The 24,420-nt window shown below is 41.2% G+C and overlaps 1 protein-coding gene across 3 annotated transcripts in view; it reads right to left on the bottom strand.

Moving 5' to 3' along the window:
* Positions 1 to 8,005: 8,005 nt before the first annotated feature.
* Positions 8,006 to 24,420, bottom strand: part of SLC30A10 (solute carrier family 30 member 10) — a 48,534-nt gene continuing 32,119 nt past the window's right edge. For 2 of the 3 annotated variants that reach the window (XM_016938970.4, XM_525065.7), the window contains exons 2-4: positions 23,870 to 23,947; positions 15,126 to 15,365; positions 8,006 to 12,813 (exon numbers count right to left, since the gene is read on the bottom strand). In XM_016938970.4, coding sequence (XP_016794459.3) covers positions 12,314 to 12,813; positions 15,126 to 15,365; positions 23,870 to 23,947 — 818 coding nt within the window. In that variant the 3' untranslated portion in view covers positions 8,006 to 12,313. Of the gene's footprint in view, positions 12,814 to 15,125; positions 15,366 to 23,869; positions 23,986 to 24,420 lie in introns of all 3 variants that reach the window. The other variant, XM_054659049.2, reaches the window with a different exon arrangement.

The raw sequence follows: 24,420 nt of genomic DNA, 5'->3' as shown, positions 1-24,420 counted from the left end.
AATCCACACATACCTAATACCAGAAAGTGTCAGAGTTATGCCAATGGTACTTAAAGCTTATAAGATTTTCTAAAGGAAGTAAAATTTATCAACAAGAGAGTAGATATTTAAGTTGATATGGCTGCATAATGGAATATTATATAACTGTTAATAAAAATGAGGTAAATCTTTATGTCTTGTCTGGGAAAGATCACCAGAATATATTGTTAATTTTTAAAAGCAAGTTGAAGAACAAACCATATGTGGTTGTTTTGTTAAACATGTTTTCCTCTGAGATTTGGCTTTCTCTCACTTTACTTGCTCCTGCACTCTTTTGTTCTATTGCCACTTAGTAATAAAAAAGGATCTAAGAAAGGCAAAAAGAACATATAAAGGGAGGTGACAAAGGAAAGCAGGAGATGTCACAGAGCTCCAAAATAAAACAAAGAATACTTTCTTATCAATGAGCAAAGAGGCTAAAAACATCTGTTCCAATGTGATGGCCTGAAATGGATGTGGGTGTGGAAGCCTGAGTCCCGGGCCTTGTAAAGGGGAGATAGGAGGCCTGCCCCGCTCTGTGCTGTCGCCTCTTGGGAACCACAGATAACTCAGTTGTAGCATTCTTTCCACTGAAGTGTTGAGCATCACTCAATAATTGTGCAGCAAAGCCCCAGTGGAATGTTGATATCGAAGAATAAAGAAAATACCTGCTTGATGGAATGTGAGATGAGAAGTAAACTAAGCTTCACTGTTTACATTCATTCATTCATTCATTCATTCAATGAATTCAACAACATTCAATGTGTTCAACAAACATTCATTGATGAGCAGATAGCCAGGATGATAACCCGGTCCCTCACAAGCGGTGTGAGCTCCCATGCTATGATGCACACTGTGGCCGGACTCTCTCTGGCTCTGTTGTTTGACACCATCATAGCAGTAAGCATGACAGTAATGGCTGCAGTAACGTAAGATTATTTCCTAGAAGTCAATACAAAGGAAGAAATAACCTTATGCATCTGGCAGGCCTTCTGATCATGATACTTAAAACTTAAAAAAAAAAAAAAGTCACATGATGCAAGGAAATAAAATGAAGCAAAATGAGAGAATGCAGGCTGCGTGCGGTGGCTCACGCCTGTAATCCCAGCACTTTGGGAGGCCTAGGCAGGTAGATCACTTGAGGTCAGGCGTTTGAGACCAGCCTGGCCAATATGGTGAAACCCCATCTCCACTAAAAATGCCAAAATTAGCTGGGCATGGTGGCTCGTGCCTGTAGTCCCAGCTACTCGGAGGAGGCTGAGGCAGGAGAATCACTTGAACCTGGGAGGCGGAGGTTTCGGTGAGCCGAGATCATGCCACTGCATTCCAGCCTGGACAACAGAGCAAGCCTTCATCTCAAAAAAAAAAAAAAAAAAAGAGAGAGAGAGAGAATGCATTTGATCCATGTCTTAAAATCGGAAAGCCATGGAGGCCAAACTATACAGAAGGACTCAACAAAAATAGCTAAGTTTTTAAATCACTATTTGTCAGGAACATGCATTATCTCATTTAATCTTCACAGCACCCCTGGGAGGCCACGTATAGACCTCACATATAAAATGTGGAAGATACTGATGCCTCAAAAGGTGGAGTAACTTTCCAGGGTCACATAGCTTCTAAGTGTCCTTTCAGCCAGGATTTCAATGCGCATAGCCTGCTTCATTAAAATGTACCACAAATATATTAAGTACTGAGAACATACTAAAAAGAAAAGTACACCCCTGGCAACTGGAAACTGATACTATACAAGACCTTGGTGTTGGTGGGACTGGCCTGGCTCTCCCAGCTAAGCCATTGTATTCTCCTGTGGAGCACAAACCATCTCTCAGAACACCAGCACCAGACAAGAGGCCACCGTGACTGTGATGAAGTGAGGTGAGAAACAAGATCACTCTGTAATACCATCTCAGCACAGACAAAAACAAGAGCACTGTGCAAATCCCTAAAATCCCAGACCCCACCCTGGATAAAATGAGTGACAGCAGCCTCAGCCTACCAAAGTGCTGGGATTACAGGTGTGAGCCACTGCAGAGGGAGGCAGAGGCAGGAAGATCACTTGAGCTCAGGAGTTCAAGACCAGCCTGGCAACATAGCAAGACCTTGTCTCTAATTAAAAAAATTAAAAAAAACTAGCGAAGAGTGGTAGTCCAATCCTGTAGTCCCAGCTACTCAGGAGGCTGAGGTGGGAGGATCACTTGAGCCCAGAAGGTCGAGGCTGCAGTGAGCTATGGGCCTGCCACTGCACTCTAGCCTAAGCAACAGAGCTAGACTCTGTCTCAAAAAAAGAAAAAAGTGACAACAGCTCCCAATTAAAACTTGAGCCTTGCTTCATTCCTCCCCGCTTCCCTTAAAGATAGGATTTATTAAGATACCTGGTCAGAGCTATCCCCACTTGCTGACAGCAAAGCCTCATTTCCTTTAATCCTCCCCCAAAATCACCTAACATGAACCCAAATCCTCAAGTTTGTGAATACCCTCTTGCTGATATGCCCCGTGGTTCCCCATGGTGTACCTTCTCCTCTTGGCATCAATTATTAAACCCAACTCATTCAACCACAGGTGTGTTCGTCTCTAGCTGGAAGGCATTGACAGAATGGAGGTTCACCCAGAGTCAGCTGAAGCCTTCGCTGCCTCTGACTGGAACCCTGGACTCAGTAGCCCTCTAGCAATTGACATTACTGTTCGAGATGCCACCTGTGTATGGCTGGGAGGTGAGGTCCTGTTGTATCAAGCCCTGGTATTTTGTTGAAGCCCTTCAGCATTGAATTGTGTTTTCTTAGAAATAAGGGCCCTTGGAATTTGGGGGTGGAGAAGCAGGGTTCTGCGTCCAGGTCTGTATAGTTCTTTGGTAAAGTCATGTAATACAGCCTCTGCCATTTCAAATCTAACTGGGTGCTGGCACTCAGGCTAATCTACACCATATATTTTTGACATTTCACAAGTAGTGAGTTAACAATTGGAACAACTCTGGCTCAAATTTTACTTATTAATTAAAGTTGGCATTTAAAGAAGATTTGCTAATAGCATTCATAGAGCATTTAGAGACCCAGGCTCTGTGTTGAGCGTTCCGCATTTCCTTTAGTCTGCACGACAATCTCATGAGGCAGGAAATCTAATTGCCTCCATTCCACACATGGCACAAATGAGGCCCAGAGAACTTTTCAAATTCTCTGGCAATTTACTTTCACAGGTCAAATAACTAACAAATAGTAGAGCTAGGATTTGAAAGCAGGCAGATTTCAAGACCAGAATGTTTAAACCTTAAACTATAGTTCATAGTATGTATTGATTTTTACAATAAAATCTCTCTGTAAACACTTTCCTATAACTTAACATTAGTCATACCATGGGTCAAGTCATGTCTCCCCACTCAGGACGTGTTATAAAGTGCAATTTTTTTGTTTTTATTTTTGTTTTTGTTTTTGAGACAGCGTCTCTCTCTGACACCCAGGCTGGAGTGCGTGGTGCCATCTCAGCTCACTGCAACCTCCGCAACCCAGGCTCAAGTGATTCTCCTGCCTCAGCCTCCCGAATAGCTGGGATTATAGGTGCCCACCACCACGCCTGGCTAATTTTTTTATTTTTAGTAGAGATGAGGTTTCACCATGTTGGCCAGGCTGGTCTTGAACTCCTGACCTCAAGTGATCCACCCGCCTTGGCTTCTCAAAGTGCTAGGATTACAGGCGTGATCCACGGCGCCCAGCCAATAGTGCAGTTTTTAACAATGGAAAGTAAATGCTATAAAACATTCTCAATCATCATGCCTTCCAAAAGAGTCAACAGTTTTTTTTTCTGAATGCTTTTGGGCATCAGATGACATCTACAGACTCGTGGTCTTCTTTTGGCCCCAGTTTTCTGAGGCAGATAGGAGACCTGGTTGTTATCAGCACCACTGCAAGCCTCTATCGACCTTAGCCCCTGGGACAATTTGCTCCCCCACCTTCACCTCGTCCCCAGCCAGCCCTGTGGTTATAAATCCCATGCAAATCTACTCTTGCATTTTCAAGCCTAAAAGAATTGTGCAATGTGCCAAATATTTTGGCTCTATATTGGAGTTCATTATTATGTCACAGCCACATATGTGACCATGTGGTGAAAATATGAGATAAAGGAAAGTCCACCCTCTTTTTTGCCTCACACAAGATGAGAGAGGCCATGGCTCTGCTTACGCTCATGGGATATGTCAATATCAGAGTGTGCTCTGGAATCAGGACACTAGTCAAGGAAGGTCGCAGTTGGTCATCCACAGGAAGTCAGCTTTGGGGCAAAATGACACACTCACATAGAAAAGGAAGTCAGCCAGAAAGAGAAACCAGAAAATAACTTGGTAAGTGTAATGTAAAAATCAAAAAGAAAAAAGAAAAAAAAGAAGAAAGACTTTTGGCATAGAAGAAACAGACTATAATACTCTCTCCCCAGCTCATACAAAACTCGATTCACTAACCTATAGAGAAAATGCATCCTTGCACCCTCTCACATTCTAACTTCCTTAGGTATCTTTGTGTTCTGCTTGTCTGCTGAAGAAGATAAACCCTGGGGGGTGCTGGGGTGAGAAGGAAACCACAGTGACAGGCTGGGGGAGTTTGTCCCTCCTCCTGGAGCAGAGGGAAGCAAGAGGGTTGACAAGAGGAAGTTTAGGGGTGGCTGGGAGCTGGCCAAGAGGCTCCTGCAACAGTACAGGCTGAGGTGATACAGCTGAACCTGAGGAACAGGCAGGAATGGAAAGGAGGCGCTGACATGAGTAGTACTTTGCAGGGAGCATTAGTTGAGCATAATGATGAGTTAGACATAGGATAAGAGTAAAGGCAGCATTAAACATGGCTGCAAGGTTTGAGCTGGTTTGTGGGGATAAGCCAGGGGGTAAGGGGGAATCTGGGGCAGCATGCTCCCACTGAAAGGAACAGAGAAGAGTCAAGGAAAGCTGATTTCAAAATTAGGATAGGCTGGGCATGGTGGCTCACGCCTGTGATCACAACACTTTGGGAGGCCGAGGTGGGTGGATCACCTGGGATCAGGAGTTCAAGACCATTGGGCCAACATGGTGAAACCCTGTCTCTACTAAAAATACAGAAAACTTAGCCTGGTATGGTGGCCTGTCCCTGTAGTCCCAACTACTTGGGAGGCTGAGGCAGGAGAATGGCTTGAACCTGGGAGGCGAAAGTTGCAGTGAGCCAGGATTGGGCCACTGCACTGCAGCCTGGGAACAGAGCCACATTTGATTGGCCAAAACTCGGTGACTGGCGCAAGTGTGGGCTACAATCTGGTTCCACTTCCACTAGCTATAGTTCATGATGTACAGAGAAACCTTTAGGCTGAAGTTAAATATGTAAGGAGGCAGCTTTAGGCTAAACTTGACTTAACAACAGTGAGTCCTTCTCTGATGGAGCTCAGCATCCTGGGCAGGACTGGAGATGCTAGTGGCTCAGTGCGTGTCAGGTGAAACGCTCTGTACAGAGCAACATAGAGCAGCTGAGGAAGATTTTTGGAGAAAATTGTCTTCTGAAAATATTCCATTCTTGGCATTTCCCCAATTTGCCCTCTCACACTCCTCCCACCAAAGCTTTAAGGGCAATTGCCTAAAGAATTAAAACTAAGCTCTCAATTCGGAAGGTCCTTTCCCTCTTTCTCCACTCGCTGAACCACTCCACAGCTGATTTCAAATGCCAGCTCTTCTGTGAAGCTGTCCTTGACTCTTCATTCTTTCTTCTTCACTTTCACCCTGTTGCTTATACTACCATTTAGTGCTGTTTAGCATTGATGTTTAATTAATTGACAAAATGGAGTTATCTAGATGGCAGGAGGCAGGATAAGAACAGGAAAAATATGAATGCCAGATTGAAAGTGTGAAAGAATAAGATCCATTGACATTTAAATCTGTTCTCATATGCATCGTCTCCTTTAATTCCTACAACCCTGTGGTAGGTACCACAGGTTTTCATCATTAGCCTCATTTATAAATAAGAAAACTGAAGCTCAATGAAGTTATAGAATTTGTTCGAAGCCTGTAACTACTAACACCAAGAGTTGAAATTTTCCTTCATTCTTGTGTTTGTTTCATTCATTCATTCATTCATTCAGTAAATATTTATGGAGCTACCACTATGTGCCAGGTACTGTTCCAAATACTGTGATAGGGGCTGAAGAACACAGTGGTGGATTATGTAAAGCCTTATCTAGTGAGAGAGACTGAAAATAAGTAAATGCATAACTTAATGTTACAACATAATAGTGGTATGAAAAAACTATTCTGCAGGGTAGGAGACAGAGGGTAGGTGGGATTCTCAGTGGAATAGAGAGTCTGTACTCTAACTCCTGGGTTCAGTCCTCTGCTTCATGCTACAGACTCTTATTGTTGAAAGAAACTGATAGTCATGAAATGTCGTGTAGCCCCCTTTTACTGCAGACGCTACCCAGGGGTTGGAATGTGCACATTTGAGCACCAGAACGCATCCAGCACAAGGTTATCTGAGCAATCACAGGCTATACACAGCTGCCCTTAAACTCCCACTAAGTTGCACGGCCTTACTTAACTTCACATGTGGACTATAAACTCCTTGAAGACAAGAATCACTTGCACACACTTTGCAATAAGTGTATGCTGATAAATCAATTAATTGATAAAAGCAATTGAAAAAACTGGAAGATTGTTCCTCTAATCCAACATTTATAAAGATTACAGTCAATCCATTGGAGAGATTTCAAATCCAGAGACCCTCTCCAAAATAAGCCAGGCCTCTCTATCTTCCCTGAATCCAAACAGCTTTCCCTTCTACACGAAGCCTACTGAGCCAAATCGGTCAGAGCCCAGGGCCAAAACGGTCTTTCTAGAAAACCAAATCAGGGCGGGGCATGGTGGCTCATGCCTGTAATGCCAGCACTTTGGGAGTCTGAGGAGGGTGGATCACTTGAGGTCAGGAGTTCAAGACCAGCCTAGCCAACATGGTGAAACCCCATCTCTACTAAAAATAAAAAATTAGCCGGGCATGGTGGCGGGCGCCGTTAATCTCAGCTACTCAGGAGGCTTAGGCAGGAGAATCGCTTGAATCTGGGAGGCGGAGGTGGCAGAGCCCAGATGGTGCCACTGCACTCCAGCCTGGGTGACAGAAGAAGGGGTGTGAAGGAGACTAGCAAAACAGAAAAACAGAAATAGGCCCAAATTATTAAAACCAACCCAAGGAGTTACTGAATAATAAACTTACCAGGGTAAGTGACAAAGACAAAATGAGTTCTGCTACTTTCAGTTATCTGTTTAATTGCCACAGACATATCTCAGTCATGTTTCTATTTTTTAAAAAAATTTTATTTACAGCACCATTGAACATCTTTGAAAGGTATGCTCATGTACATACATTACTGGGGGATTCACATGCAATTATTAATGAGTTATTTAAACTTTATGTCTTAGAGTTTTGACAGTTCTCTCAAATGTGAGGATTGCAACTCTAGCAAAATTGCCTGTGAGGACAGGAGGAGAATTTTAAGCAACAAAACTCCACAATACTGTAACATAACCTCAGATCTCCAGGAAGAGGTCACTCTCCCTTGAAAATCATCCTTTCCGGATTGTTCTCATTAGAGTGCAGAGTAGGTGCAGTGTCTGGCATGGCTTTGTACTAAGAGGTGACAGTTGATCATCTAGCAAACATTCAAGAAAGTTCCATGTAAACAAAAAGGTACGAAATAAAACACATGAAAAGAGAAGCACCAGAAAATGACTCGTCTGCATTATCTAAACTCCAGATGGGTAAGAACATGCAGATTACATTGAGGATTATCTTTCAATGCAATTTCCACTTGAGAAACTATATTCCTGGTTTGACAACCTCATTTCTACCTGTGGCTACTCGAGGGTAAATAAACTAAGAAGCACAAATACGTGACACTTTATCAGGTGCATGACTTCTATAGAGCAGGCATGCAGTCCGCGATCATTCATCCAAACTCAAAATTCAAATCAGGTCATGTCTCTTCATTTTTTCTACATCAGTTTGTTTTTTTTTTTTTTTTTTTTTTTTGCAGTCTTTTACTACAGGAATGTGAAGATATATTTAAAAACAGAATACTTTGAAATCAGGAAATGTATTTTGCTCTCTTGAAGAAAATAGATATGATTTGGCAAAGGATAAAATTAGCCATAAATGATAAAGATTTTTTTAACATCTGAACTTGTCATTAGCACTAAGATGAGCTGCTTACCAGGAACTAAGAAGAATTAACATCATCAAGTTTAAAATCGATCATTTTAAATATGAAGGAGATTTAAACATCTCAACCCCATGAATCAATTGTGCTGATAACTATCCAGTCTCATTTGATAGTGGGCTCATCAAATTGAGGATATTCAGGAGTTAAAGAGATCAGCACAGAAGAGTGACACCAAATGCTTTTTCTTCATTTCATTTACTGTTATAATGACTGATAAGTATAAAGGGATTTATAAGGGCTTTTCATTTCAAATTACATTTTTCTTTAAATATCCAAAGTTCTTATGTGGAAACAACTGCAATTTTTATGAATAGGCTGGTCTTGCCTTTAAAAATATGTTTTTAAAGAGCAAATTCTGCAGAATTAATTATTAAAAAGACTATGGGACTTTGGAGAGGCTTTCATTAACATTGTCCCTAAACTATCCTTAGTTCTACCCAGTGGCTCAGAACTTGGGGCAATTTTTTTTCCCAGGTTATATGTGGCAATGTCTGGAGACATTGGTTGTCACAACTTGGGGGGACAGTACCGGCACTTATGCATAGCGGTCAGGGGTGCTGCTAAACATCCTACAATACACAACCCACACATCAGGAGCAAGAACACATCCAATTCAAAATGTCAGTAATGCCAAGACTGAGAACCCCTGGAGTAAGCCTCACAAAAGCTCTTATGATCTCACAGGGCAGCTGTCTTATTGTAATCCCAAATCTACCTCAGTGATTTCCTTGACATTCAAAACACCTCTCTCTACTGAACTTTAGACTTCTTGATTTACCACCACTGGAATTTGCTCTGCCAATGGCAAAAAAAAAAAAAAAAAGAAAAAAAAAAAGAACTAAATATGGAGAATATTCTTAATTCTTCCTCAAATAATGTCTCCCTACTTTATTGATATTTTATCAAGAAGAGAGTAATTTTATTTTCTGTCAACAATGGAGCCTGTAGGTATTCATAATGGCCCAATATCATGAAAAAAATTAATTATATTTTCAAAAACAATGTTGAGATTCAGAAAATGAAGCACACAGTATTTCCTATGGCCAATGCTAAAATAATGTGGAAAGGACTGTTTCTATAGAAACAGAAGTGCAGTAGGGCCGTGTAGAAGGCTAGGTTAGCACACAGGACAACTGGTCCCTGAGCTGACACACAAAATATGCCGTAGACTTAAAAATTATGTCAGTTCTGGCTGGGCGCAGTGGCTTACGCCTGTAATCCCAGCACTTTGGGACGCCAAGGTGGGCGGATCACGAGGTCAGGAGATCGAGACCATCCTGGCTAACATGGTGAAACCCGGTCTCTACTAAAAATACAAAAAATTAGCCGGGCGTGGTGGCGAGCACCTGTAATCCCAGCTACTCGGGAGGCTGAGGCAGGAGAATGGGGTGAACCCAGGAGGCAGAGCTTGCAGTGAGCTGAGATAGCACCACTGCACTCCAGCCTGGGCGACAGAGCAAGACTCCGTCTCAAAAAAACAAACAAACAAAAACAAAAAATTATGTCAGTTCTTTAAAAAAAGGCGGGGAGGAGGGGATTTTCTGTAAATAACCTAAGTATACAGGAGCACCAAACTGAGTGCCAGTGTTTTTCTAATCTTAAAGGAAAACAGTGCTGTTTTAAATCTATTTATCAGCTGCTACTGCCACCAAGCAGGGCTGATTTAAAGGGAAAAAGAAAACTCTTGTATTTCCTTGGGATAATTAAAAGGCAGGACAATTAAAGAGAGAGTGAAACCCAAGTGAAAATAGCATACTGCAGGCATCACGTGCCACAGGTGGCAAATGCAAGCCACTCAACCCAATACAAAATTATTGCACTTAGCATGATTGGACATTATTAAATGCAGTCAGCCAAACTGTCTTAAAAAGGTATTATTTCATATTGACTCCAGGCCATAATCTGGTATAACTGTCTATCAAGATACTTTTCTGAAGTTAGGTTTAATTACAGTGGAATTAAGTGCCTTTTCTTACCCAGAAAAATATTTTAGAGATTAAAGAACAGTGTTTAAATGCAAACTAATATCCATTCCTTCAGCCAGTTGCACAAAAACTGTAAAATTATAATTTTCCCTTTTAATAAAGGCAGAATGATGTGAAATCAAATTAGACCTTCAAATTTGGAAGTCAGAGAAAAATTTCTTTTTTGGCTCTAAGGAATTTCAACCAATGTTTATGTAGGAGAATCTGGCCCACTGATCTCCATGCTGAGTTTCTTAAAAGGATGCACTGTTTTGTGTGAGTACATGCCACACTTTTAATACTAAAAATAGAAATTCTTACTTATTAACCCCTTTGAGCTTATAAAGTGCATATAACCTAGCCCAATAAGCTCCTAGAAATAAAAACATTTTTAGGCATTTTTCTATTTACCTACTTCACAGCCAATTTAAACTCAGATAATACATTTTCAAGGAATAAAGAATTTCCTGGCCAGGTGCAGTGGCTCATGCCTGTTCTCCCAGTGCTTTGGGAGGCCAAGGCGGGAGAATCACTTGAGGCTAGGAGTTCAAGGCCAGCTGGGCAACATAGCGAGACCCTGTCTCTACAAAAAAAGAAAAAAATAATAATTTCCTATCCTACGGATCATAGCTGCTTATTTATTTTAGCCTTCAAATTTAGGACTAAGATATATTGTTTAAATATGATGTTTGTTCTAAAAAACTGTGGATGGTGCCTTCATTATCAACCCAGCACTTCTGAAAAATCCTGTGCAGATTCTGAACAGGACTTTACACACTAAGAGATGGTTATTTTCAGACAACCTTGCAGTCTACCAGAGATGATACTAGTTGTCTAGTGAGGCACTTCCCATTTTCTCATACCTGTGAGACTGTTCTGATTTAAATACTGATGTCTGAGCAATGTGTTAAATACATGACAGATGCTTCTCTACTACCAACATAGTTTGGTTATGGGTCTGAATCCGATTATAAAAATTTTATTTGAACTTGGTAATATGGATCAGAGACATGAAAGAAAATTTTAAGTTCCTCAAAAACACATTAAAGGCAGCAATTAAGCTAATTCTCATTTCTCCCTTGGGCATCAACTTTTTCATTGAGTTACTAGTTGACAACTATAATAAATACTTTAAAAATATCTAATTAAAGAGAAGGCAGTCTAGCTTATTTATTTCGCAAGAATTAACACTCAGTGTTATGCATTCTGCTATCCCAGGAATACTCTTTTCTGGTAAATGCTGCATAGATCAATGCAATCGTATGAAAGAAAAGTCAAAGGAAATTTGGAAAAATAAGTAAATCATTATCAAAGCACTAAATGAAAACAGCTCCAACTATACTGACTCTAAAAGACAGTATATGAGTATTTGTGTCATACTTAAGGAAGCTGAAATATTCCCTCACTTCCATGGAAAAAAATGTATTATATATTTAAGCATTTGAAACATCCTATAGCTGCAGTTCAGTTCACAGCAGAAAGTAAACATTAGTTTTCTCTCACCTCACAAAATGTAGAGATGGCCAACGCCCTCCTACTAACCTTTACCTCCTCTAGAATGTTCTGAGAATATTTTCTACCTTAATAGTTATTCATTTTATATTTATTCAAAAATGTATCAAAGAAAAAAGATATTTCTTCAGTGCCAGAAATACTTAACTTGCCTCTTTTATGATCGTTAAGGGGATTGGGAAAAATACAGCTATTGTGGTACTTTAGTTTTTTCAATGTATTTAAGCTATGATCTCACCTGAGCATTAGCTAGAAGTTCTAATCAGTTTAGAAACAAGAACTTCTTTGAACACTGTATCCGCAGCTATTGAGCCCCAGTCCCAGACTTTAATGTCCCTGATATATACACTAGTGCAGTTTGCTTTAGAAAATGCATGTTCAAGCTGAAACAGTCAAAGAGCAGCATGAGACACCCAGGGGAATGGAAAGGAGTTAGTTACATAAAAATTCACAGACACGTTTAACTAAAATCCCAAACAGCCAACCCCTAGTGAACACAGAGCATGCACGCTGCAAGTCTAGTCTGGGCCTACAACCCAGAAAGCTCTTTTTGTGAGCCAAGCTTGTGGTTCCAAAGTGCCTCGTCTATATGGTCTGATTATGTGAGTACCAGATTAAAAATGCGTGCTGTTGACATAACATTGGTCCTCCTGAGTTTTGTTAAGACTTTGTCCGTGGTCACTCAGACAGCCATCCAAAGACACTTCAATAGCCACTTCTCTTGCGTCTCTTCTACTGAGGCCATCACTTCCGTATGTGTCTAGAGAGGGCCCACCATTGTGCTCAGCACAGCCATTGACGTGGGCCAGAGGCAGTGCCCCGGGGGGACAACACAGCTGCTTAGCACAGCCCTTGGAGATGCAGGGTGAGTTGCAGAGCAACAGTAAGTCCTTCTGCTCCAGGGATTCCTTCAAGTCCACATTTTCAAACTGGATGGTCACATTGTGGATTCCCGCACGGTGGAAGATTTCTCGAATTTTTGTGCTGGCATCTTGATATCCCCTGTCCTTAGGATACTTGATGTGCAGGGTGGCAATAATCTTTCCACTTACAAGTTCCCAGATGTGCACTTCATGTACACTGCTAATTCCAGGCACAGCAGAGAGTTTACTCACTATAACAGAGAAGAGCAAACAAAAGCCAAGGTGAGCGCTGCATTTGAAACATGGAACTACAGGAGGGATATGGTTCCGTTAAGCATTCTCACCAAAATGGCTGCCTACTTACTAAGAACAGCTGGAAGAAATTAGTTCTACCTCTATGGGTACATTTGCCCTTAACCTTCTTTCTCCACACATTGTTAGCCCACACAAAGTCATTTAAGAAAGTAAGTCTAACAACGACAAGAAAAAAGTCCCCAGGGTTGCTGAGTATACAAGGGAATGGACACTTGAATGAACTTCCCATAGTAGTATAAAGTGCAATGCCTTTTCTTAAAAGGGATAATTTGGCAACATGGATCAAAAAAAACCTTTACTATCAATTCTAGTACTAAAAGTTTAACCTAAAAGAAATAACCAAATATGTATGTACAAGAATGGTTTGGACAATGCTCCCTGTGTTCATTAAAAAGATGGAACCAACAAGGAAATAGTTAAATCAATGATGTAATGGAATAGGATATACTTGTTTAAAAGTAAGTTGCATATTTAAGGATATGAAGAAATGTACATAAGGTATTTTTAAGTGAAAAAGCAAATTGCTAAACTGTGTGTATGGTATGATCTTTCTTTTTACACCGCATATAGAAGAAAATATTAACAGTGGTAGTTTCCACGGTCAAATTATGAAAGATTTCTATTATCTCATTTAGGCTTCTCTGTATTTTCTATACTTTCCAAAATGAGTATGTATTTAGAGAGATGGTATTCAATGCTGATTTGAGCAAAGGTTTTGCAGTCAGCTAGTTTGAATCCTAGTTTAGACATTTACTAACTGCATGACGTTAGGCAATTACCTAACCTCCCTGTGCCTCAGTTTCCTTATCTGTATAATAGAAATGATAATAGTACCTTTTTGTATTATTTTAAGGATTAAAATGCATTATTATAAGTAAAGCACTTAGAACACTTACATTTCTAGCATGCAGTAAATGCTATGAAAATATTGCTATTGTTATTACTATCTTGCAGGGGTTTTTTTTTGTTTTTTTTAGAGACAGAGTCTTGCCCTGTCTCCCAGGCTGGAGTGCAGTGGCATATTTATGGCTCTCTACAGCCTCAAACTCCAGGGCTCCAGTGATCCTCCCACCTCAGCCTACTGAGTAGCTGGGACCACAGGCACACACTACAACCTTTACTTTTTTATTTATTTATAAAAAATATTTTTTTTTATTTTTCTAAAAATGAGGTCTCACTATGTTGCCCAGGCTGGTCTTGAACTCCTGGCCTTATGCAATCCTTCCACTTCAGCCTCCCAAAGTGGTGAGATTACAGGCATGAGTCACAAAAAGTAGCCCTCTATTTTTAAAAATATCTGTTTTTAAATATATTACTTTACTAAAAACATATCCAGTATATATCACAAATTTCTTTGTATATGTTTATCTTATTTCCTCAATTGGGAAATGAACTAGCTCCTGGGAAGGCAAAGGCAATGCTGTATGTCTGCTCTTCTGTCTCCTTCCCTCTCCTGCCACCTGCTCTGCCTGTAGCTCTGGGCAGTGTTGTGAGAGACACAGTGACTTGCATGCACGCATTAACTAGAAAGCAGGGTCTAGAATATGAATGATTTGTGTTTTTAGAATAAGGAGAATAAAATAAAGCTCTTGGCAGAAATGGCCTTATTTGAATTAAAATAAATCTTTGACATGAAAGTAAGTAGCCCAGGAATAGGTATTATCCAAGCGTTGCATTCTTTTCTTTTTTTTCTTTCCTTTTTTTTTTTTTTTTTTTTTTTTTGAGTCAGAGTCTCGCTCTGTCACCCAGGCTGGAGTGCAGTGGTGCAATCTCAGCTCCCTGCAACCTCCGCCTCCTGGGTTCAAGCGATTCTCCTGCCTTAGCCTCCCGAGTAGTTGGGATTACAGGCGTGTGCTACCACGCCTGGCTAATTTTTTTGTATTTTTAGTAGAGGCAGGGTTTCACCATGTTGGTCAGGCTGGTCTTGAACTTCTGACCTCAGGTGACTCACCCATCTCTGCCTCCCAGAGTGCCAGGATTACAGGCGTGAGCCACCGCGCCCAGACCAAGTATTGCATTCTTAAAAATTTGCAGTTGAGTCAGAGAATCACGGATTGCAAAGGACCTTTGGTACTTGGAGCTGAGTCATCTTAATAGGCTATAAAACGTATGATGACGTCTCTACCTCCTGGTGATTTAAGGTGTTTCAGAATACATAACTCAAACACTGCTCTTAAATAATGCTTGTCCTTTGGCCTGAATAACATTAAATTGAGAGTGGTTCTGGATCAAAATTCAGTCTACTTACTCAGCTCTTCCATGTTGACTCCTTTTGGGACCATCTGTAGCAGAATGGCAGCGGTCTCCTTGATAAGCGGGAAGGCAGATGACAAAATGATGATGACCATGAGGACAGTCAGGCTGGGGTCAATGTAACACTGCCAGTTACACGGGTCCTCACTCTTCAGGGGAAGCACATAGAATATGATGGCCGTGATGACCACAACCACGGACCCCAGGGCATCTCCCATCACATGCAAAAGTACACCTGCCAGGAAGAAAGACTACTGCAGCACAGATGCAAATCTGGAAGCCACGTGACACTCACTGACTTGGATGTCCAGGTATATGAATATCTGTTACCATTTGGAGTTTTTTGGTTTTTGTTTTGGTTAGAACAGTAGGATGAATCAAAATAATGGCAACTACTTCTTAGGAAACAAAACCCCAGGCCACCATCTCAGGACTCAGGGTACCTTGGAAGAGCAACAGCCTAGGAAGATTCTGACCTGCAGGAAGAGTGACTGTGCCGTCTCACTGGGCCACATCGCTACCACTCACCACCCATCAAAGGGCACCAAGCTGGAAAACAGGGGCTGTGCAAATGATTTCTTTTTCTTTCAGACAAGCATCTGTGCTTCACGTTGTTTTAAACATGTTTAAGGGGAGAGAGAACAAGTTGTATTAAGAGTGTTTAAAACAAATTGTCTTTTTTCTACCTTGATCCACTTTCCCCTTTCCCTGTAAGCATTTACCTACTTTGTATTTAGTCTGTGGTCATTTAAATGGCATTTGGTTTAAGAGGTGTCCAAGAACAGGGACTCTGGCAACATTTCCATTGCATAAAGAGCCATTTATCACAATAAAATAAAATTAAAATTCTACAGATAATACTAAAAATTGTGGGTGCCTTTAATTAAGGGAATTGTTTCTAAAGATATTGATTATGATATAGAACACATGCATTCCTCAGCAAAGATTTGAATGCCCAATTGTTAGCCAAAGACTAAATTGGGATTCAGTAAGTAAATTAGGTAAAAATTTGGTCAGAAAAATTATAAAATATAAACACAAAGTTTTGGGTTTTGGTTTTGGGGGATTTTGTTTGTTTTTTACAAAAAGCAACATCAGAATCTTGCAATTCAAAGTATAGTTTGCAAACCAGCAGCATCAGCATCACCTAGGAGCTTGTTAGAAATGATGCATCTCAGGACCAACCTCAGATCTGTAGAATCTGAACCTGCGTTTTAATAAGATGCTCAGGTGAGTCTGGGCGCGGTGGCTCACTCCTGTAATCCCAGCACTTTGGGAGGCCAAGGCAGGTAGATCATCTGAAGTCAGGAGTTCAAGACCAGCCTGGCCAATATGGTGAAACCCTATCTCTACTAAAAATACAAAAAATTAGCTGGACATTGTGGGGGCATCTGTAATCCCAGCTACTCAGAAGGCTGAGGCAGGAGAATCACTTGAACCCAGGAGGCGGAGGTTGCAGTGAGCCGAGATAGTGCCATTGTACTCCAGCCTGGGCAACAAGAGTGAAACTCTGTCTCAAAAAAAAAAAAAAAAAATGCCCAGATGATTGGAATGCACATACAAGTTTCCAAAGCACTGCTCTAGAAGAAAGGATATATATTAAGAAAGGTCTGCTTTGTCTCTCCATGTATTCCACAGACTTATGCAGTAGAATTAATAATAATCCAGATTACTAACAGCTTACTCATGGCTAAGACTAAACAGTCTCATCTGGAAGGTGCTTTACTTGAGCTAATTCCTCCTCTTGGCAACAACTCCACAATTCTAAATAACATCATAGGTAAAATGGCATGTGAACACTAAATGTAATTTGAGGCAATTCCCTCAAATTTTCCCCAAAAAAATACAGGAATAAAAAGAATTCCCATATTTCCTTTTGGCTGAGTGTTTACTTATGATAATAAGATCTTGATTCAATATATACATTAACATTCTCATTTTCTAATGCTGTGCTCCTTTCTCCCAACACCCCACCCCCAAAGGAGCTTTTAACTCCCCAGTCCCTGTCCTGAACCACTGAAGGGAAACTCAAAAATACTTTGTTCCTCTACAAGGAGCTAAGAATCGAAGCTTTAACTTGCTTCAGGACAGTACAAAATGCTACCATAAAAATATGAAAGCCTAATATCTCCTATACACATGTGATGTCATGTTTACTGGGTGAGACAGTCTGTTATTCTCTGATTGTCTCATACATGTTAGGTCCATTTCCTCTGTAAGTAACATGAGGATCAGGGCCATACTCCAAATTGCCTTTGTTTATATAATAGCAATGTAGGCATTCAATAAAACAGTAGCTTCTGGTTGATTGTCATAACTCCTATGACATACAGTAACTCTTGTCTTTAATAATAATAACTATTATTATTATTATGCTAACTAACACATATGCTCCAGGCATTGTTTTAAGCGTATTATACTTACCCATTAAGTCCTTTTAAGGACTGTAAGGTGGTTACCCTTGTAAAAATAAGTAATGCAAAATCTAAGCTGTTGGAACTCAAAAGTATTTTGAGCCTTCAAGGAATGTGAATTACAGGGCCTGAGCTACGTGACAGGCAGCTGTAAGCTGTTGTATGTCTGAATTCAGTTTTTTTCCTTACCTGCATTGCTCTGTAAAATGTTGTAAATGGCAAAGGGCCCCAGGGAAGACCCCCTTCTCTCTTCCTGTTGATTTTCATTCTCCCTCTTACCTTTTTCATACAAGACATCATGGCTATTACAGTCCCTTAATATGGAATGTTAAATACACTCTTTTAAGTTGAAAAGGAAATGAAAACCAGCTATAAAGAAAACAAGCCGCGTGGAAAAGAAAACAAATTGTAACTAATTTTTTTAACTACTAAACCAGGCTTGTATACAAAATGTTGTAACCCTGCTAAATTTGTCTTACATATAAGCAAGAATTTAGCTTTTAACTTTGGAACCCTATCCCCATTTCTCTGGAGTGATGAGTCCCGGAATGGTCATTGCCAACTTTTCACTTGAATAAACTCTGGAAAACTGGAATCTGACCCTTTTGATTATTTATGGCTGGTACTCTCTTCATTTTACAAATGAGGAAACTGAGGCACAGAATACATAAGTAACTTGTCCAAAATCACACAACTAAAAAGTGTTAACTGGGGATATCAATCTGGGTGGTCTGACCAGAGATCTACTGTGCATCCTGCCTCATGTAAGTTCTAAAATTCAATTTCAGCTTTTCCTTCTGAGAAATCCCACTATTACTCCCTAAGAATTACATAAAATAGTAACTTTTGAACTTGTTTTTCCCATAATCCACAGTAAGAATTATGTTTTGCATCCTAGCACAGAGATACAAATTGCAACAAATAATTCATGGGAAAGCAAAACTCATCCTTATATATGACTTCTTAATATTATCTATTCTATTTCATTCAATTATAATTAATTTTCTACTAAACTAGTTCTAGGGCCCAAATTGTCGCAGCCTTCAGTTTGAAAAACTGTTTAAAGCAGTATCCCACTCAATTACTGACATTTAATAATGCAATGTATCTTCTGGCTGCCCATGCAAAGATGAAGAAGGCCTGGTCATGACCATTAACTACAGTGCACTGGCAAAATTCTGTGGGGTGTCTGTGAGTGTGTGTGTGTGTGTGTGTGTGTGTGTGTGTGAAAGAGAGAGAGAGACCGAGAGAGAGAGAAAGAGACCGAGAGAGAGAGAGAGAGACCGAGAGAGAGAGACAGAGAGAGAGAAAAAATGGGGTCTCCCTCTGTCACCCAGGCTGGAGTACAGTGGCACAATCATAGCTCACTCCAACTTCGAACTCTTGGGCTCAAATGATCCTCCCATCTCAGCCTCCCAAATATCTAGGACTACAGATGTGTGCCACTGCACCGGTTAATTTTTTTACTTTTTAAAAGAATTTTTTTACCTTCTTGTTTGTGTGTGTGTGTGTGTGTGTGTGTGTGTGTGTGTGTGTGTGTGTTTTGCAGAGACAGGGGTTTGCTATGTTACCCGGGCTGGTCTCAAACTCCTGGCCTCAAGTAATCCTCTTGCCTCAGCCTCTCAAAATGGAAGATTCTGAGATAAATACATCGATAATCTCCTCAGGGAGGAAAAGAGTCTCCTGTGATGAGACATCTCAGGAAAGTCTTGTTGAGAGGTAGGTAATTTGGGCAGGACTCTGGAGAGGAGGCAGACTTCAACAGGCAACCGCAGGAGAAGGCATTTCAGACAGAAACACCTCACGGGAGACTCGTGGGAAACTGAAGATGGAGGACGTGCTCGTGGGGCAACGCTGGAGGCTGACGCGCTAAATTTGGACTCACAGACCCTGACGCTGTTGCTATGAGCCAAAGACCTTATGAGAGTCAACCTCTTTGAGGAGCAAGATTCTCATCTGTGAAATGGGGTAGTAATAATATCTGCCTCACCTCCCTCAGAGGCTAGTTCTGTACAGTATGTAAAAAAATGTCTGAAAACCCTCTGAGAATGACCAAGAGGTGATGATAATGATAACAGGCACCATTTGTTGAGTGGGTCCTCTGTGCTATTCTAACCACCCATGTGATCCGCACAACACAGTGATGTTGGTCCTATTACCTCCATTATATAGATGAGGGGACTGAACATTAAAGAGATGAAGTTCCTTGCCCAAGGTCACCTAGCTAGGAAAAGGGAGAGGCAGAACTCAAACCAGATCTGCCTGATCACAGGGTGTAAGTGCTTCTCACCTCACTACAGATGTACATTAAATGTTGATGGGTATGCTGGGAGACAGTGAAGAGCTGATGGGGAAGGTGAGGCCATGAAGGGGTGAAGAGAAGGGCAGAAATGTCTAGAAAGGAGTATTGGCACCGGAACAGCAAGCTCTGAATGTCAGCAGTGTTTAGACCATACCCTGTATGCGGCAAAGGCTTTGAGCAGACTCCGATGTGATCACATCTATGATTCAGAAAGATAAATCTGGCAGCATTATCTGAGACATAAAGAGCACCACTTAGTAGACAACTCAATCACCTGCTAAGTTACAATGCTCTCAAGGTAGCTTTGCAAAGACAGCAAACCTCTGTACTTGGCCCTCACTTGCTGCCTTTAGATTAAAACGAAACCCCCAAAAAACGGGCATATAACATAAATTGGCAATTTGACACAAGTTGAAATCTGATGTGTCCCAGCACTTAGGAAAGCCATCAGTGCTGTTGAATTTGTTGAATGACTGGAAATAGTGCATTTGCACTGGGCAAATGGTAATGAAAAACTGAGATCTTTCTTATTGGAATTACAAAGAAACATCTCATCAAAGGGGATTTCTTTTCAAGGGATGTCAAGATGGCTATTCATCTATTTATACCGAACTTTAAAAAGCTAATTGTCTTTCTGACATATTGTTACAACATTTTTAATACATCATGTTTGATCCTATTAAATAAAATTGACCACTACAAAGCACATTGATGAGCATTTTAAGAGGATTGTGTTTTTACCATACTTTACAGTAGAAGACAGAGTGTGTTCCTTAGAACTCATTTTTTTGCCAGGCACGGTGGCTCACGCCTATAATCCTAGCACTTTGGGAGGCCGAGGCCAGCGGATTACCTGAGGTTGGGAGTTCAAGACCAGCCTGGTCAACATGGCAAAACCCCGTCTGTACTAAAAATACAAAAAAAATTAGCCGGGTGCAGTGGCGCGCGCCTGTAATCCCAGCTACTCTGTAGGCTGAGGCAGGAGAATTGCTTGAGCCTGGGAGGCAGTTTGTGGTGAGTCGATACCACGACACTGCACTCCAGCCTGGGCTACAGAGTGAGACTTCATCTCAAAAAACAAAACAAACAAACAAAAACTCATTTTTTAAATTCCCATTGGAATAAGAGAAACAGTAAAGAAAGTGAAGAAATTGTTTTTGTTCACAGAGATCCCCGTAAGCTGTTACCTCTGCAGATGTGGAGAGTGGGACACAGTCCTGCTTTCTAAAGCAGTTGCTTAAATGTTAGAAATATAACCATTCAGTGGACTGTGTACTAGAGAAGCAAGCCCTCTCTGTGTGGAGTCTAGAGGCAATGTGTGATCATGGAAAGGGCCAGAAATGTGATGTAGGAGCCCAGGATTCCAGCCTTGTCTCTGCTATGAGCTGGGGTGACTTGGGGAAGTCGTCAAACTCTCCGCACCCTGCTTCCTCATCTGTGAAGTGAAAGGTTGAAGTCCAATTTCCCTAAGGTCCTTCTAGTTCTAACATTCTGTGATCATTCCCTGAACTGTGGCTCCAAGATAAGAACACAGCACCAAAGGGGAGGCCAGCCTCACACTTAGCCGGGAATATGGAAAGGCTCCTATTAGCCACAGCACAGGTACTCATCAAAAGCAGCAGGAATGATCTCAGCTAACACGGAAGCACTGTGGATTGAGCCCAGCAATTCCACCCACTAATTAAACGATAATTGTATCCACTCAGTAAGATTAATGTGACTACCAGTTCACTCATTCATGAATGGTACCAGGGACAAAGTACATACTCAATAAAAATGTTAGCTAGTTTTCCTACTATAAGCCTAAACACTGTATATGTTTCATTTTTTTCAAAGCAATCCCATAAGGTGGGTACTGTTATTATCCTCATTTTAAAGATGAGGGGATTGGAGGCTTAGAGAGGTTCAATAACTTGCCCAAAGTCACATGGTTCTTAAGTGGCAGAGCCATGATTCACACTGAGGCAGTTTGAAGCCAAATCCCAACCTTTCAGCCACTGCACTATTCACCTCTATCAGAAGCTAAAGGTGCACTGGTGTCAGTCCCTGTAAACCAAAGGCCCAGCCAGGTATAGCAAGGCATTCTACTACTGACATTTTTCTACCAAGAAACTTCAATAGCTTAGGACTAAAATTTGGCAAGTTCATACAAGTTTCCCAAACAAAATCACTATAACTATGAGGGCCTACTCTTCTTCTTTGCTTCAATCCACCTACCTATTCTCTTTCTCAACTTTGTAACATAAGAATGAGGATAGTTGGCTGGGTGCAGTGGCTCACACCTGTAATTCCAGCACTTTGGGCAGCCAAGTTGGGCAGATTGCCTGAGGTCAGGAGTTCGAGACCAGCCTGGCCAACATGGTGAAACCCCGTTTCTGCTAAAAATACAAAAATCAGCCAGGCGTGGTGGTGCGCACCTGTAATCCCAGCTACTTGGGAGGCTGAGGCACAAAGATCACTTGAACCTGGTAGGCAGAGGTTGCAGTGAGCAGAGATGGCGCCACTGCACTGAAGCCTGGGAGACAGAGCAGGACTCCATCTCAAAGAAGAAAAAAAATGAGGATACTTAACAGAACAGGCTTTGAAAAGTTAAAGCCTCTGATGGTGAACTCCACCTTAAAATTCATGTGTGTGTGTGTACATATATATATATATTTTTTTTTTTTTTTTGAGACAGAATCTAGCTCAGTCTCCCAAGCTGGAGTGCAGTGGTAAAATCTCGGCTCACTGCAACCTCCACCTCTGGGGTTCAAGCAATTCTCCTGCCTCAGCCTCCCGAGTAGCTGGGATTACAGGCGCCCACCACCATGCCTGGCTAGTTTTTGTATTTGTACTAGAGATGGGGTTTCACCATGTTGGCCAGGCTGGTCTCAAACTCCTGACCTCAGGTGATCTGCCCACCTCAGCCTCCCAAAGTGCTGGGATTACAGGCGTGAGCCACTGCGCCCACCCCAATGTATATATTTTTAAACTGGACCTTAAAAAAGAGAGATAAAGGATGATGATTTTGTTTTCATTACAGATTCTCTTTTAAAAGCTCACTACTAAGCTCTTTCAGAGAGCAAATTCCCCTGTTGCCTTTAAATTTGTTTGATTAATTTAGAAATTTTTAGGAGCTCATATGTTATTGTTGTTATCTTCTGGATTTTCCCTATAGGTTCACTCTGAGAATTCCTTTGTAAAACAGATGTGAGACACTCAAAGTGAAGGTATCTCCTGAATTATTAATTTTTCATTGTATTATTTCCATCAAAGCCCCACTTACAGGCTTTCCCCAAACCACAGGAAAGTAGAGGGTTGCTTAATCCTTGTTGGAATTCTCAAAGTCAAAATTGGGGATTAACCCCTTCTGGGATCACTCTGAAGCAAAGTCTAAGCCCAAGAAGTTGGAAAGGAGAGATGTTGGCTACAGTGGTGTCCAGCGAGAAACACATCTCAAAAAGCCCTGGGCTGACCTTAGTCCAGTGCTTCCGACCTTGACCACATGGTGAGAGGCTAGCTAGGTGCTTGCCTTGGGCCTCACCAGAACACTCCCATTGGTCCTGGGAGTGGAGGTTTTAGTGAGCCAACGGTCCCTTCACAAAAGCAGATTTCTGGCAGAAATAGCTGATGCAATAGGGTCACTCCAGCAATGCAAGATAGGGCACAACCTTGGATAGCAGCTCACCTACTCTTTTCCTACCTTTATCAAAATCAATTCAATTAAAATGGGTTGCATGATTTGTTAGCAATATCCACGGACCAGTAAAACCAAGTAAAGTAGTAACACAACATTAATATGTGCAGCTCTGGAGCAGGCAGTATTAGCATGGGTCTCAGTGGAGCTAAGATAAATCATTAGCAACCAGTTTCTCCCTCAGGATCAATGCAGTGATTACGAAAGAGAGTTGGGTCATAGTCTATGCATGTAACTGGCCTACTTTCAAACACACCTTTGCCTTATTAAAAATCAAACAGAAATAAACAACACAGTCCATGTGTGTCATAGAAAGGGATTTCAAATAGGCCCAAAGTCAATCCTACCTCTGATATTCAGAGCTTCAGACTTTTTCTCTTTTTTCATCATCTCTTCTGGCTCATTCTGGGTGTTGAAGGAATCACCTGCATTCAAAGAAGAAACCTTGTGTTGTGTATAAGTTCTACAAACAAACAAAAAAAAACCAATGGACTCAAAATAAAGTTTTGTTATTTTAAATTTCTACTAGCTTAAGGGAGACCCTTCTGCACACCCACAGCTCAGAACAGTACATTTTGGCCTTGAAATAGCCTTGTGATCCACCTTTGGACTTCATTCACACATCCTTTCAAGTTAAAACAAAAAGAGGGTGAATGGGAGCCCACCTGCAGCCCCTAAACCCGTAACACCCAAGAAGACAAACGGATGGGCAAAGTGGGGGGGAGAACAACAAAATTCAGACAGCAAGTAATGAGAGGGAGGAGGGGTTGGAGAGTCCTGCCTGTTGCCCAATAATAGTGACTGATTTCCAAGAAAATCAATACTCATATACGGAGAATAGGGTAAGGGAAAAGAGGCCAGGGCTACCCGAGGATCCAGGAGAAAAAAGAAAGGATGG

The sequence above is a fragment of the Pan troglodytes genome, chromosome 1, assembly GCF_028858775.2.
Source record: "Pan troglodytes isolate AG18354 chromosome 1, NHGRI_mPanTro3-v2.0_pri, whole genome shotgun sequence".
In the NCBI taxonomy this organism is placed as follows: Eukaryota; Metazoa; Chordata; class Mammalia; order Primates; family Hominidae; genus Pan; species Pan troglodytes.
This window is presented reverse-complemented; position numbering and strand designations above follow the sequence as displayed.